This window comes from Cantharellus anzutake (genome assembly GCF_015039405.1).
Source record: "Cantharellus anzutake strain C23 chromosome Unknown EI90scaffold_76, whole genome shotgun sequence".
NCBI lineage: Eukaryota > Fungi > Basidiomycota > Agaricomycetes > Cantharellales > Hydnaceae > Cantharellus > Cantharellus anzutake.
Genome location: NW_024067026.1, coordinates 133,952 through 151,120, shown reverse-complemented (window position 1 = coordinate 151,120; position 17,169 = coordinate 133,952). Strand labels below are relative to the sequence as shown.

The 17,169-nt window shown below is 48.8% G+C and overlaps 1 protein-coding gene across 1 annotated transcript; it reads left to right on the top strand.

Annotated features, from left to right (window-relative positions):
• Window positions 1-8,098: 8,098 nt before the first annotated feature.
• EI90DRAFT_3131421 (uncharacterized protein) lies at window positions 8,099-9,746 on the top strand (the record flags this gene model as incomplete). The annotated part of the gene is made up of 3 exons (XM_039064388.1): window positions 8,099-8,155; window positions 8,217-9,054; window positions 9,172-9,746. 3 exons carry the CDS (start codon window positions 8,099-8,101, stop codon window positions 9,744-9,746), a joined length of 1,470 nt encoding a protein of 489 aa, XP_038910722.1.
• Window positions 9,747-17,169: the final 7,423 nt, after the last annotated feature.

Below are 17,169 nucleotides of genomic sequence, written 5' to 3'. Positions count from 1 at the left end.
AGGATATTATACCCAAACAACCACCACAGCAACCACGGGCTATGGTAGAGCCCTCCCATCAGGAAAGAAGGCTGAAGAGCCCAAACCCAGATGGAAAGAGGATATATCCTCGAAAAATTCGAGGAAAACTGACCAAAAGTCAGTCCCAATTTGTGGCAAATGCAGCAAAATATGGCAAACAAAAGATTGCCCAAAACATCATGCAATGAGCGATGAAAAGCCAAGGCGCATAGCTGCCATGGAAATCATGAACGCATCAGAAGAAGAGTCAGAAGACTCACCAGACAAAAAAACCAGAGAACAACTCTGGTGACTCCGGAGCATCAAGCTTCGAAGTAGAGGACCCATACAAGGGACCTCAATACTCACCTGATTCAGAGGGTGAGGAAGTTAACGTTGGGACCATAAGGATGGGCCCAATGTCAGTTGTTGACCACAAGGACATAAATTACAAAATCAAACTGGCCATGGCATGCCAGTTAGAAAACACAGCAGATGAGAAAGTCACCAAAGCCTTGGTGGAAGCACCAAGAAAAGACACCTTGGGGAAATACATGAATAGCAGGTGTACAAGCCTACGTGCTATTCGAAAGTGGAGCCGAAATGGACACAATATCACCGGACTTCGTCCATGCGGTCCACATCCCAATCCTCCAATTGGAGAACCCAGTCATCCTCCAAATGGGAACAAAAGGAACAAGATCACAGATCTTGTTTGGAATGAATGTAGACATGGAGATCAATGGCCACATAGAGAAACACTATTTCGATGTAATTAACATCAACAGATACGATGCCATATTTGGCACTCCCTGGTTAAATAAAAACCAGGTAAGCTTAGACTTCTGGTCTCATCAAGTGAGAACAGCGAACAAGGGTATCATAGACACCCTTGGAGTCAGTGAAGACTGTGCAACGAGATCACACAGGTGGAAAACTCGAGCAAGGGCTTGAGAACAGCCAAAAAAGAAGCCTCCCTGCCAGGGAAGCGAGACAGAAACACACCTCAGGGTGATCAGAAGGAAGTACCCTGAAGATTGGCCCAACCCTAGTCCAGAAGGACTAGAACTTCCAGACATACCACATCTGGAAGGTCTCCCCATGAACAGCCCCGAGTTCGAAATACTCAGGGAATGGTGGAGAGAGAAATTCGAAAGTGTAATGGCACCAGTGCCATTAGAAATGCCTCCCTGGAGGGAGGTGAACCATTGAATTCCATCAAAGGATCTGAACAAGAAATTTCGGGAAAACACCCTGAGGTGCCCTGCAGCACTGCAGGAAGCACTAGCGACCAAAATAGATTGCTATGTGAAAGCAGGATGGTGGTACCCTGCCAGCAGTGAGCAAGCATGCCCGCTACTATGAATCCGCAAAGCAGATGGATCTTTGGGCACAGTAATTGACATGAGAAATCGTAACTTGAACATGATCCTTGACATCACACCAATGGCAGACATGTGACTGATCCAAGAATCAGTTGCCAGAGCAACATACTGATCCAAGATCAATATGTTGGATGTGTATGAACAAATACGTGTGGATCCAGACGACATTCTCTACACCCCATGGGACATACAACTCAAACACAATGCAGCAAGGACACTGCAATGCCCCTTGTGCTTTCCAGTGCACATTGACCTGGGAACTATGAGGAGAAGTAGGCAGACATCTTCACCAGCACATGCTTGGTGGAGAACCACAATAAAGCATTATTGTGGCTGTTTACTTGCCTCAAGGGGGTGAAGTTCTATATAAGCTGGAAGAAATTCCAGCTGTTTGCTCCAATCCTAGACGTCCTAGGAAGCCACCTGGATGAACAAGGCATTCACACTCAAGTGGACAAAATGGAGAAAATCCGCAACTGGCAAGAGCCAGTAGACCACACAGGAGTCCTATGATTCTTGGGAATGGTAGAATATCTATCAATATTCATGCTGAATGTCAGTGGCTACACAGGGCCACTGCAAACAATCTGCTCCAACAAGCAGATATTCAGGTGGACACCACTCCACCAGAAATGCTTTGAGATCAAACATCTCACATGCAGGGCTCCGATTCTGAAGCCCATCCAGTGGAATCCACCAGAAAACCTCTCAGAAGAAGAGAGGAGTAAACTCCATGTCTGGGTCATAACAGATGCATGCCCAGCAGGCATGGGTGCACTAATTGGACAAGGTGAAAAGTGGCAGACCTTGCTGCCCTGCAGCATTCATGTCCAAGTTTACCAATACACAATGTAGGTACTTTGCCTACAAACTTGAGGCACTTGGTGTCCTTGGAGCACTCATGAGATGGCAAGACGATCTCATGGGAGGCCATGAATTCACAGTAATCACAGATCACAAAGCCTTGGAATATTTCAAAGTGAAAAACCACAACTCAGGTAGACACCTGAGATGGCAAGCCTTCTTTGCAAGCTTTAATTGCGAAATAAAATATGTGGAAGGCCACAAAACCAAAGTGGCAGATGCACTTTCACAGTACTATGACTCATCAACAGACAAGGATCTGCATTTCGACAACTACATGTTGGTAGATATCCATCTGGATAAAAATGCAGAAGACATCATCCCTGACAGAGTCGAGGAATATGAGGAACTGCTACTAAGCAGTACTCTGAGTGAAAACTCAGAGAAAAAGCGACTCACAGCAATATGCGTGAGACATACCCTAGAGGAAGCTCTAGAGAAGAGTGCCCAAAACCTGGAAGAAATTATAATTCCAGAAGAAAACCTTTGAAAACCATTTGAAGGAAAAGACCTCATTGAGGCAAAAAAATCTGGCTACACACAAAGCCAGATCCACTGGGAAATCCTAGAGAATCCCGGGAATTTCAAAAACTTCTCCACAAAAGATGGGCTGATAACCCAACTTGGAGAAGGAGGGACGACCCAAATAGTAGTCCCGAAAGGGAACTACAAAAGAAAGTCCATTTGAGGAATAATCCTCAAAACCATTCATGAATCACTTGGACACCTAGGGTCCAAGAAAACAGTGGAAATCCTCCATCGATATTTCTGGTGGAAATTGATGAGGAAGGACACTCACAAGTTCTGCAGGTCTTGTGGAACTTGCCAGACAACAAAGAAAAGCACCAGGAGAAATCCCAGACCCCGGAACCACCATGGTCGTCAATAGCCATGGACTTCACAGGTCCATTCCCAACAAGCTTGGGATATGATTACCTCTGGGCAATGTCAGGGGACAACTCCCGGGTCCCCATGACCCTCCCCTATGGCCCACAGCCTCAGGTCTAGCCAGCCCTATCCAGGGAACAATCCTACTACTACTACTGTGGGTCAGAGATGGGAAGGAAGTTAACTTCTCATCTTCCCACAGTGGTGACAATATCGAAAACTTCTGGGGATACCCAGAAGTCACATGAGACCCGAGACCTGGGGCCCAGGGCATCCAGCTGCACAGAGTGTCCGGCACAGGGCGCATGTGGGAAGTGCAACAGCCAGGTGTGGGTGTGAGTGCGGGTGTGGGTGCGAGTGCAGGTGTGGATGTGGGTATGGGCTAGGTCAGGGTGTATGCCCTGACAGGTAATCATCTGCAGGTTGAGGTCCAACATTGAAAGAGGGCTCGCGGCTCTCGATGCCAACTAAGCTCGTGGGGCCAAACTCTCCAAAATCCTACTTTCTTGACTAAACTTTGCTATGCTCGATCCTTAACTCCGCGGTGGGTTCTCCGGGATTTCTGCAAGGTCCGGGCTCAGTGTCCACTACTCACTCGTTGTGAGCTAGATCACTGCCCTTATTCCTACTGTTGGAATTCCACACACTCACACCCTCTCTAGCGCGTCCTAGCACCTTAGAGAAAATTGGGGGAGGGGAGAACTTCCTTTTCAAAAATCCGGTATGTACAGGATTATAAGAAATAATTATTTTTAGAAATAATAGATGGTGAATATTGGTACCATATGGCACCTGGGTACCTTATTAGGCGAAATAATAAAAAAGGGTAACAGTGACAATAAAAGAATATCAATCAATAACTGAAATGATGGCAAAATATGAAAATAAAAGAAAATAAGCGATTTGTCAACGGATTTACGGAATTATGAGCCGAGATTGGAAATGAAGCTGGAGATAACTCTCACGCAGCCGATAAGCATTTTTACCAATTTATTAGACGCTGTGGGAATGAGTGAGGCTGGAATTCTGGGTTGCCGCTTGAGATTCCCACGCCCGCACATACTCGTGACCTGCCATGCCTAACTTCTCCAACATGGAACTCCGTCAAATCTCCACCGATTGGGACGTTCTTGGAATCGTCAGAATCGTACGAATTAGCACTATTTTTAGATACCAAATTTGTACCGAGTCATCGCGTGAATGGAAGTCGTTCCCTAATCGTAGAATCGGGTATCCGAGCCGAGTCTGTGTGTGGGCGATTATCCCACCTACAACGTCCACCTGATTCCAATAAAAACAACAATGAACACATTAGAACTAGCGTTTGTATCCCTATGCAAAGTTGTAAGACTTCACGGTCTACCACACTCAATCATATCAGATCGAGACTCAAAATTCATGTCAAAATTTTGGTGCAAACTACACCGAATACTCGGTGTGCAGTTGAAATTCACAACTGCATTCCATTGCAAGGGGACAGCCAAGCAGAGTGAATGATACACAAAGTAGTACAGATTCTACTGCAATGGTCAGACCAGATCAACATGACTGGGCAGTGAAGCTGTCAATGGCAGAATTTGCAATTAACGCAAGCTCAAACTGCTAGAACGGGGCTGATACAGACGACTCCGGAGTGGAATCGGAGACTTAGCGTGGAGGGACCTTGGCCTCAGCAACTCAAGCGGAGCGCTGTGCCATTGCTGTTTGTCCATTTGGTCCTTAATTTCACAGTAGGTGAGCAGGAAGTCTCTAGGGGGCATTTCAGGTCGATTTCGGACTGAGCCCAAAATGAGTATGCACAAGCGCCGATATATATAATGGAGGGGGCAAGAGCACAAGGAAACAAAGGGAAACCGAATCGGAACGAAGACGTCCGAACGGGAACAAAGGGAAGAAGGAGCGGAGCGGTACCGAAGGTCATAAGGCAGGACCTGTGATACATCCGAAAGGAGGTAGGGAGGGCAAGGCCCAGAGGGGCAGGAGGATGAGGAGAAGTGGGGATGATGACTAACTGGCTAGAATGGGAAGAAGCAGTAGTCCAAATAGGGATGAGGGGTAAACGCGAGAGATACATTACAGGCAGCGAAAGTGCCGAAGGCGATCTGCGAAGCTCAGGGGTTGGGGAGCTTATGGAGGTTACGGAGGCGGGGTTGAAAGTCCGAGGGATATTGGCAATGGTGTTTACATAGTATGAGGTCACCAATGCAATGGACTAAGACCGAGGTGGAGTCAAAGTCCAAGGTAGGAACTATGACAGAGGCTTGGAGCAAAGGTACAAGTGGTGTCCGAGTACAAAGTACGGGACAGCGGTGGAAGGTTGTAACTTGGCGGAAGGGTGGTGGAGGAGTACCAGAGGGAGGAGAAAGGGGAAAGGTAAGGGGGAAGGAGTGGCGGAAAGGAGGGTTGTCAGGTCCAAAGGTGAGTATTGGAGCGGATGGGGGAAGCGTAGGAGGAGATGGGAGGGTGGAGGTGTTGTGAAGGGGGAGCGGAGTAGGAGGAGGAGTAGTAGTAGGGGGGTGGTGTGAGGGGCGGTGTTCGGCCCGAGGTGAGTATCGGAGCAGACAGAGATAGGGTTGGAGAGGTAAGGAGGAGTAGAGGTGGCGTGGGGGGTAGAAGGAGGTGTGTTGCCAGGACCGAAGGTGAGTATCGGAATGGCAGCGGTAGGTTATGGTGGGGGGTAGAAGGAGGTGTGTTGCCAGGACCGAAGGTGAGTATCGGAACGGCAGCGGTAGGTTATGACTCCGGAGGTGAAGAGGGTGGAGGTCCGGAAGTCGGGTCGGGATCGGGTATGCACGGATATGACACAAATGCATCAACAGGATTTGCCCTGTTTGAATTAATCTATGGCCACATGCCACAGATGTGCCTAACAGCACCACCCTCGGACTACCTCAGAGTGAACGACTTCGCCCAAAAGGCAAAGGAAAACCTAATGGCAGCACATGACACGATAATACACAATCATGCTGCCCAAACAATCCAGGCTAATAAGAAAAGATGCCCGGACCCACCTTTGAGAAAAGGCAAGCTCGCATACTTATCCACAGATAAGTTGAACCTACCCAAAGGAAGGGCAGGCAAACAAAAGCCCCTGTATATAGGGCCTTATGAAATTCTGGAAATATTTCCAGAGACATCTAACTACATCCTCAAGTTGCCACCACAACTTGAACAACGTGGAGTCCACCCAAGATTCCACATATCTCAGCTTGTGCCTCATGAGCCAAACAACCAAGAAATCTTCCCAAATAGGGAAGTAATCATATTTTACGATTTCAGGGAGGACCCTGATTGGAATGCAGTAGTTTGCAAAATCTTAAACCATGTGTGGGTTCATAACATACTCTGGTTTACGGTCAAATGGGAGCTAGGGGACACCACATGGGAACCCCTAGGAAACTGTAACGACCTCATCCACTGTCATATCTGTGCATACCCGACCCCGCCCCGACTCCCGGACCTCCTCCTTCACCACCTCCGGAGTCCTACCCTACTGCTGTTCCGTTCCGATACTCACCTTCGGTCCTGGCACCACACCTCCTCTCACCTCCCATGCCACCTCCACTCCTCCATCCCTCTCCTGTCCTATCTCCGTCCACTCCGATACCCACCTTGGACCGAACACCACCCCTCTCGCCACCCTATTACTACTCCTCCCACTCCTCTGCTTCCTCCCCACCACACCTCCACCCTTCTGTCATCCTCTTACTCTTCTTCCATCCACTCCAATACTCACCTTTGGACCTGACACCTTTCCTCTCCTCCACACCTTCCCTCTTCCCTCTCTCCTCTCTCTTCCCTCTGGTCCTCTTCTGCCGACCTCCCGCCAAGTTATGACCTTCTGCCACTGTCCCATACTTTGTACTTGGACACTGCTCGTACCTTTGCTCTGAGCCTCCATCATAGTTCCTACCTTGGACTTTGACTCCACCTCGGTCTTAGTTCATTGCATTGGTGACCTCATACTACATAAACACCATTGCCAATATTCCTCGGACTTTCAACCCCACCTCCATAACCTCTGTAAGCTCTGCAACCTCCGAGCTCCACGGATCATCTTTGGCACTTTTGCTGCTTGTAATGTATCTCTCGCATTTTCCCCTCATCCCTATTTGGACTGCTGCTTCTTCCCATTCTAGCCAGTTAGTCATCATCCCCACTTCACCTCATCCTCCTGCCCCTCTGGGCCTCGCCCTCCTTACCTCCTTTCGGACGTACCACAGGTTCTGCCTTATGACCCTTGGTACTGCTCCGCTTCTGTCATCCCTTTGTTCCTGTTTGGACACCTTCGTTCCGATTCGGATCCCCTTTGTTTCCTTGTGCTTTCACCCCCTCCATTATATATATCGGCACTTGTACATACTTGTTTTAGTCCTTAGTCTAAAATCGACCTGAAATGCCCCCTAGAGACTTCCTGCTCGCCCACTGTGAAATTAAGGACCAAATGGACAAACAGCAATGGCACAGCGCTCTGCTTGAGTTGCTGAGGCCAAGGTCCCTCCTTGCTAAGTCTCCGGTTCCCCTCTGGAATCGTCTGCCCTCGCCCAGTTCTAACATCCACCTGGACAAGTACCTCACACTAAGAATGATGACGTGCACAAGTCATCACTATCCAGAAACAAATTGTTTTGAAACAAACCAACACTCTCATTTTTTTCACAACATGTTGTAGTGAATTCTATGCCCACCAACCCATAGAGTACATAGTAAAGAAGACCATTGTGGTTTCCAAATTTAAATATTCAGACTCATGGGGAAATGAGAGGGTTTTTGGTTTTTCTCCTGGAATTGAGTCTGCTTTCAATCCTTGGCACTTAGGAAATAAAATTGGAAAATGAACAGTAAAATTTTGGCATGCACAGATTTCTTAAATCAATTCATTCGGTAATTGCCAAATTACCGAAACAGAAAGCAACAAGTGCAGACACCCTTTCCCCCCTAATCCCCTGATACTGTGTGCTATGCCTTTAGGGAAAAAGTGGAAACAAGCTAACAATCTTGGGAGGTTCTCCCAGAAGGTGGGACTGTCATGAACAAAGTGTTTGTTAAGTCATAATTTACACTCTGCATTGTCCTTAGAAATTATGTGGAAATACATCTAATCCTGCTACAGAATCAATCACCACACCTCCTTCCCCAGAGCATCCATATGTCTCAGAGAACCACACAATCCAAGGACAACCAGAGATTGATGTCAATTCTGATGTCTATGATAGTGCAAACAGCGACACTGACAGTGACTCGGACTTTGATGAAACAGTCAACCCCGCAATAGTCTCAAAGGATGTGTTCACTCAGCTCCTCTGCGACTCTGAGAAAAGGCTTTCTCACCTAATGAATGTCTGGGGAAACATTCCGGGTAACAAAGTTACATATCCAGGCTCAATGATAAATGGAGTCCGTTCTGAATGCAGCCAGTGCCATGATGCAGCAAAGGAGAGAGCTATAAGTGGGAGGCTTCAGGAAATGAAGAAAAAGACAAGGATTGATGGGAAAAAATGCACAGTCCTTGATTTTTTCAGTCATCCTCCTCCAACTTCCCACACACAGTCCACACCCCAAACTCAACCTAGTCCGTCAGCACTCTTGAGTGACTCTAGCGATGAGTACAGTGACCCAGCACTGTTAGGCACTTCCTATAGAGAGGGAGATTGTGCTGGGATTGATGTGTTTGTCACCAGGATCAATGAGATCCACCATACCTCCCTCAACATCCAACAAGATTCCACCTGGAAACACCCTCACAGCGAAATGTCTGACATTCCCCTGAACATTCCAAACAATTCAGATACATCCATTCACAAAAATCAGGAAGAAAATGTGGAAGTACCCACCAATCCCAATCCCGCTTCCACTGCATTCCTCCCATCACCCAGGAAGCTCTGCCTGCAACCAGCATCTTCAGCAACTGCCCAGAGTGAGCCTCTTGAAGCAGAAAAACACTCGTGACCCTATGTCCCCCCACCCAAAAAAGAAGAGGCAGTCAAGGCCACATGAGATCTCAATGTCATCTTGAAGCCACAATGAAACACAGGGAGAGGCTACAAAAAGGTTGAGATTAACCTAATGCTGCAGGTGCGAATCCAGCAGATGGCTCAGCTTCTCCACTTGTACAGTTCTGGAGTGGATGGAGGTGGAGATGCTGGCTGGATCAAGATATCAGTGACAGTCGCGAATGTGTGGAATCGTGGGAAATCCTATCCCATGCACTTACGGAGATGGTGTAGGGAATTTCTGGACAATAAATCACTTCCAGATAATCCATATGGTCGCTGGGGTTCATCAATTCTGACAACAGATGAAGATTTGAAAGAAACACTGGAAACTCACCTTCGTGGGCTTGGCCCCTACATCTCTGCTGCAGACATTGTAAATTTCCTCAATACCCCAGAGATGAAAGAGCATCAAGGACACGAAAAACCAATCTGCCTGCGCACAGCACAGAGATGGCTACACATAATGGGATACCGGTGGTGCAAGGAGAAACGAGGACAATACTCAGATGGGCATGAGCATGAAGATGTTGTGTATTATCGGCAGACCATGTTCTTGCCCACAATGGCTGAATATGCGAAGTCAACAAGGGAGTGGGACATAAATGGAGAGTAGGAACTCACTGGATCACAGCCAGAGGAACACACTGTTCTTTGGTTTCATGATGAGTCAATTTTCTATGCTCATGATTGCTGTCAAATTCGCTGGGTACACAACTCTGAGACCCCAAAGCCTTATCCTAAGGGTGAAGGCGCTTCTCTGATGATTGCCGATTTTGTCTCAGCAGACTATGGTTGGCTGAAGGGGGATGGCTGCGATGCGTGGGTGATTCTTAAGCCAGGAAAGAACCGCGATGGTTACTTTACAAATGATGACATTCTCGAACAGGCTTCATGTGCAATGCACATTCTGAAGCAGAAACACCCAAACGAGAAGCATGTTCTCATCTTTGACAATGCCTGGACTCATGCAAAACGAGCAGAGGATTCCCTATCAGCTGTCAAGATGCCCAAATTCCCAAAGGGTTGGGGTGTCTCTGTCATTGCCTGTGATGAGAATGGGCAGATTATCTATTCAGAAGATGGGAAACTGTCAGGAACGCGTCCGGGGTCGAGAGGGCCCGGGGGTAATGTCCGGCACTGAAGCCGTCGTGGGGTGTGGAGCGGGTGTGCGTACTGGCGGGCCCGATCCGGGACAGCGGTCCCTGGCCACTTAGTCTGAAGTGGAGAATGTGTTATTATTATTAAAGGGGGAAACTATACTACTTACCTGAAGTGGAGAATGTGAGAAGAAGGTTACTTCTTCAGTTCCCACTTCAGGTACATTTATGTACATGCGGCTTGAGTCACATGACAAGCGCCACGTCATCCTCGGAGGCAGCCGCAGGCATCCGGGTGTCCCCGTGGGGGATCCCGAGAGCGTCCGCTGCATGCGCGCGTGCTGGGCACAGCGGGAAGCCGTCCGGGGTGTGTGGGCCGGACGGGTCAATAGTACATCGATACAAAGGAAGGTGGTCCGTGTAGATAGAAAGAAATAAAGAAAGGGGAAGGAGAGGGAGGAAGGAGGGGGGAGGGGGATAGACAGTGGGGAGCGGGTGTGGTGTGGCCGGGTGGGTCCGGGTGGACCCGGGTCAGGCGGGTGTGCCCTGACAGAAACCATGCATGACCAAGAAGCGCATGGCTGATACAACATTCAATGGCCAGCCACAACACCTTTACTATCCTGACAACCATGAAACACACCCAGGACAGTTCAAGGGTATGGCCAAACTCAAGGAGCATGGCTACAATAATGCATCCTGTTAGAACTGGGCAAGGGCGGACAATTCTGGAGGGGAACCGGAGACTTAGCAAGGAGGGACCTTGGCCTCAGCAACTCAAGTGGAGCGCTGTGCCATTGCTGTTTGTCCATTTGGTCCTTAATTTCATAGGCGGCAAGCAGGAAGTCTCTAGGGGGCATTTCAGGTCGATTTTAGACTAAGGCCCTAAAACAAGTATGTACAAGTGCCAGTATATAATGGAGAGGGCAAAAGCACAAGGGAAACAAAGGGGATCCGAATTGGAATGAAGGTGTCCAAAAGGGAACAAAGGGATGACAGAAGCGGAGCGGTACCGAAGGTCATAAGTCAGAACCTGTGATACTGTACATCCAAATTGGGAGGGTGAAGCCCAGAGGGGCAGGAGGATGAGGTGAAGTGGGGATGATGACTAACTGGCTAGAATGGGAAGAAGCAACAGTCCAAATAAGGATGAGGGGAAAACACGAAAGATACATTACAAGCGGCAAAAGTGCCAAAGATGATCCATGGAGCTTGGGGGTTATGGAGCTTGCGGAGGTTACAGAGGTGGGGTTGGAAGTCCGAGGAATATTGGCAATGGTGTTTACATAGTATGAGGTCACCAATGCAATGGACTTAAGCCAAGGTGGAGTCAAAGTCCGAGGTCGGAACTATGAAGGGATCTCAGAGCGAAGGTACGAGTGGTGTCCGAGTACGGGGTACAGGACAGCAACAGAAGGTTGTAACTTGCTGGAGGGTCGGCAGGAGAGGGTCAGAGGAAGGAGAGAGGAGAGAGAGGAATGGGGAGAGGAGTGGAGGAGAGGGAAGTTATCAGGTCCGAAGGTGAGTATCAGAGCGGACAGGAGAAGGGTAGGAGAGTGATGGAAGGGTGGAGGTGTTGTGAGGAGGAAGAGGAGGAGTGTGAGGAGGAGGGTGGCGAGAGGAGTGGTGTTCGGTCTGAGGTGAGTATCGAAGCAGATGAGGGTAAGGTAGGAGAAGGACGGAAGGGTGGAGGTGGCATGAGGGGTGAGGGGAGGTGTGGTGTCAGGACCGAAGGTGAATATCGGAATGGACAGCGGTAGGGTAGGACTCCAGAGGTGGTGAAGATGGGGGTCCAGGAGTCGGTTCGGGATCGAGTATGTATGGATATGACACATCCTCACTTCCAGCAGGGTGCAAAGGGTTCAAGTGCTGAGGAACTGACGTGCAGTGCTGCTGCCGGAACATTCTGTTCCACCAGCCCAACTTCATCAACATTGACTGCCTGCTTACAGCTCATTGTAGGGCTAATGGATTCAAAGTTCTTTTCCTCCCGAAATTTCACTGTGAATGAAATTTCATTGAACAAGTCTGGGGCCTCTCAAAGCGAGTCTACAGAGAACATCCACCCTCATCAAAAATAGGGGATGTCGAAGCAAATGCAAAAGAAGCATTGGCATCTGTGACCATCCAATCCATGAGAAGGCGAGTTTTTTTATTATTACACTCTTCACAATTCTTATTTCTTTTCAGGTTTGCAAACCGCTCACTAAGATACATGGATGGATACTGGCAGGGGTTGAATGGCTGTGAGGCATCTTGGGCAGTCCAAAAATATCACAGTCACCGCCAAATACCACTGGAGGCAACACGAGAAATAATCCAAGAATTCATGAAATCAAAGCAGAGTTCTTAATATTTTTCAGCTGAAAATGTAACTACATAAGTTACATAAATCTAGCAGTGCTTGTGGCCACTTTATGAGACAAATGAGGCATGGCTCCGATCCTTCCCAACTTTTGGCAGCACGTTGTAACGGGTCTATCGCCTAGACTCGAGACAGAGAGAAGGGGGAGGGTGGTAGTGTGTGTGGGTGTGGTTTGTGGGGCGGGGTTTTGGTCCATGGCCGCTACTGAGTCTGCAAAAACAAACACTCACCTACATCTCTCTTGGACATCAAGGCTGAGTATTATGATGAGAGGGGTCTTAGACGTGAGCAACAAGCTCAAGGGGGGCGTTAGGGTCGTGGATGGCATCTTTGCCACTTGGATGCAACTTCTGCTTGTCCCTTCATGGGTCTATTCAGTACTAACTTGTTATGTACAAGCTATTATATGAGTTGGAAATGGAATGAATGGAGTGGGGGAATGTAAACGGGCCGTTAGGCAACCGTAAATGATGAATATCCAATTGGGAACAAAGAAACAATAAGAAATATGAATGAATGGGCAATATGTGATAACGGATCCGAAATGGGAATTGTGAAAGTTATCTCTGCAACACTTCGCCACAGTGCCCGCCTATCCTCCCGTCAGCAATATCCTCGTCTCCAGCTTTCCAACGAGCCCTTATTCATCCCAATTGGTGCAGTACTTCTTGAGATGTGGCCATTGACAGGTGCTGTGAAGACCACGTGAGACTCTACTCCATGCTGAACCATCCGGGTATGGGATTGCCATTCTGGGAAATGCTCCAGGGGGTTAAGAAGGAAGGTATAGCATCACTATCGGGTAGAAAAACGGCTGGGTTGTTGTGTGGTTATGGAGATCTGGAGAGGGGGTGAAATTGGCGGCATGGTTGGGCGTGGGAATTTTGCTTGGGGTTGTTGGGAATGATGGGAAAAATATGGAAAAATAAGGAGTGAGTGTCAGGAGTGTTGGATAGTGATAGAATGAGCATCGGGAGCGTCAGCAGGTATGTAGTGGGTGTTGGTGGCCAAATGCCACAGAATCCGACTTTTTGCGGTACACAGAGTTGTCTCCACAACAACGTGAGCCATACAGCCACACATGGTAGTTTCCGGCACAGTGATGACTTGTGCATGTCATCATTCTTACAAAATGTGAGGGAACTGGAAAATCTCCCCATCAAAGAAGATAGGGAACTCTCGGCATCACTATGCCCCCAAAAACGGAGGTGGAAAAGGTGAAGCCGAAGGGTGATTGCCCACAGCCAAGAGCGTGAGAAGATTCTGGGTGAGCAACTCGCCTGGACAGCCACCAATAGACTCTGGGTGAGTAGCTCACCCAGATAGCCACACCATGTGCTAGACATCACATGGGCTAGGCAAGTAACTTGCTTAGACCATGTGAACCCCAGACTCACATGTAAAACCATACACAATTGCAGCGAATCCCATGCATGCAAGAACCTAAACCCCACCCACCAGCATGAGAAACAAAATGATGAAATGTCATTCTCTGGGGGAGGCAACCCTTGATTCGATCCAAACAAGCTGCTGGACATCAAGATACAACAACCTGGGGAGCAAAGCTCCTCAGAACAACACCAACACCAGGCACAGATGAGCACCATGGACTATACAACACACATGGCACAAATGAGTGCTGCAAACCAACAACCTTCCATGATGCCAATAGGCACCACATAGCCCCAGCCTCCCCAAAGGGGCTTTCAACCATATGTGGTGCAGACTGCACTGATGGTGCAACAAACGCCACTCCAGGGGCAGCAATTGCTGCTGCAGCCCTAGGCATACTCCCCAGGGAACTTCCCTGGATTGGCCAATTTGGCCCAGGTCCGACAACACCCCAGCCAAACATAGGCTGGGAATCAGCTATTACATCAGCGGTAGCTGCCCAGATGGGTCAACTCCATCAGGAGTTGAAAGAGATGAAGTCCCTCATAGGAGGGAGATGAGGGAGCGACAGCGGCTCCTTGTCCAGGCTGTCCAAATGGGCATGGTCTAAAAACTCGGGGGTGTCAGACGATGCCTGCGATAATTGCACCCATTGGAGGTGCGAATACAATAGAGCAGGCAGAGATGCCGAAGGCATCTTTGCCTCTCTGAAAGATACAGAGAAAGAAGTCAATCTCCAGAAGAGGGAGATCAAATTATTGAAACGCGAGCTCGAAGAAGCATGTGCACTGGCAGATCTCGCTGCCAAACCCATTATGATGGGGGCCTCCCAGGTCAGGGGGAGGGGATACAGTGCCGGGCCTCATGAGGTGCGACCCCATGCAGGGACTAGCACACCAGGGGGTGGGGCACTGACTATCCCACCACCCCATGGGCAGGTGACCCTGTCTGGGTTGCATAAGGGCCCACCCTCAGGAGGGCAAACCCCTGTTGAGGGGAAGAGGGAGAGTGGTGGGCAACTGACAGCAGACCCCCAAGCAGGGACCACTGCCAGAGGTGGCAGGCCACTGAGTACCTCAGCACCCTATGGGCAAGCTACCCTGCAGGGAAGTGTCCACATGTTATACAAGACCACTGAACTCAACGAGTTCGGCAAAGTCGAAGCTCCCATTGATGTAACAATCGACCCCAACTTCCCCATGAGGAGAATAGCAGGGTCAGAAGTGGTGCATGATGCCACATATGCCTGGTGGACAAGTGTGAGTGTAAAAGCATTCATACAAAGGTACAAACAGGCCAAAGCTGCCTTCAAAAGCGGCAAGGTACACAGAGTCCTTCACGAAAAAGTGAAGGAAACTGAGAAATATTTCTTGGAACTCCCAAGTATTGCAAATCTCGCAGAGGAGTTCAACTCCCCAGAGAACAGGGGAAAAATATCCTGGGAAAGTCTAGGCAAAGCTGCCTATGTGAAGTCCCAGTTCAAACCACTCAGGACTCCTGAGGAACGTGCCACAAAAGCTGTGGGGTGGGAAGCGAAAGCTTCCAATCAGATGTCCAGATGAACAACCTGGAGAAAAACCCCCTCCAGGGCAATAACTCTACCCTCGAAAAAAGGGAAAGTGACATGGTAATATGCCACTGAGGTGCCCATGAAAACACCTTCCCCCAACTCAAGGCCCCACACACAATATTGTATGCAAGGAACCACAAGTAAAAATTGTGGAAACTTCTACTCCATCTAACCCACATCCACCACCACTTGTGTGTAAACACCATTTACACATGAATCCTCACAGAACAGTGAGGGGGAACACCAAAGATATATAATCTTTGGGTCGAAATCTATTTTCGAAACTTTCTTCTTCTTTTATTACTTTTCCCTTTTGCAATACCCATGTATCGCCGTTCACTTCAAAGTGATGGCCTCACACTCATTCACTCCTTCAATTTTTCTTGCCAACATGTACAAATCGCCCACTTTAAAGTGGCAATAACAAAACACTCATTGATAATTTCAAATTCAATGTAATTTCCTTTTTTTCTTCCTCTTAATCATGTATGCATCACACATGCAACGCAAGGGGGAGAATGTCAGGGCAATAGCCCTGAACCCCAAGCCATATGTAATTACGATGTACATAAAGTCATGTGGGTAAGTGGGAACTCCCATTAACTGCTTACACACACCATAAAATACACATCATTGTATCACTTATGGCCTCATGTGCTGAGCAACCCCACTGAGACCTCACACAGTGCCACTGGCCTGTCCACCTGCTACTATCATCATCTGATGGTCCACCCATCCATCCATCCCCCTTGTTAGATCAGGCAGATTCAGATGATTCCGGAATGGAATTGGAGACTTATCAAGGAGGGACCTTGGCCTCAGCAACTCAAGGGGAGCGCTGTGCCATTGCTGGTTGTCCTGTTGCGAGGGGAGTCTCTAGGGAGCGTTCAAGTTGATTTCAGACTGAGGGGCAAATGAGTATGTACAATTGTCTATATATAAGGGGAGATGGAAGCACAAGAAACAAAGGGGGTCTGAAATGGAACAAAGGTGTCTGAATGGAGACAAAGGGAAATATGGATGGGGAACTACACCGAGGGTCAATGTTACGGGAATGGGTTCCGGGGAACCCAACCTGAGCCGTTCGACTCACTAATGGAGGTGGCTGCGTAGCCATCGGAGGGAGAGCGGAATAGGATGAGTGTACGGAAGTACAACCTGTGGGTTGGCCAACGGTAACTTGGCGCTCCTGGGAGCGTACCGGTAGCAAGTATGATGAGGGCTCCTTGAGGGAGCCACCTGGCTGTCTGCTAATGGGGACTTGGCGCTCCTGGGAGTGTGCCGGTAGCGGGTGTGCTGGGAGTGTTTGGCTACCGGTGACTTGGCACTCAATGGAGCATGCCGGTAGTGAGGGATACTGGGACTCCCAAAGGGAGTCACCCAGATGGTGGCTATCGGTGACTTGGCGCTCATGGGAGTGTACCGGTAGCGGGAGTTGTTGGGGAAAGCGGGCTGGTGGACCAGTGCACGGTAGTGGGTGACCGTGGGAAGTGGGACCCGCGGGTGCATGGCCAGGCATCCTGGAGCTGCCTGGACCATATCCCTCTCCTAAGGAGGTGGGATAGGCTACAGTTCCTGATAGGGAACTTCTGGTTGGATGGGAGTGATTGCT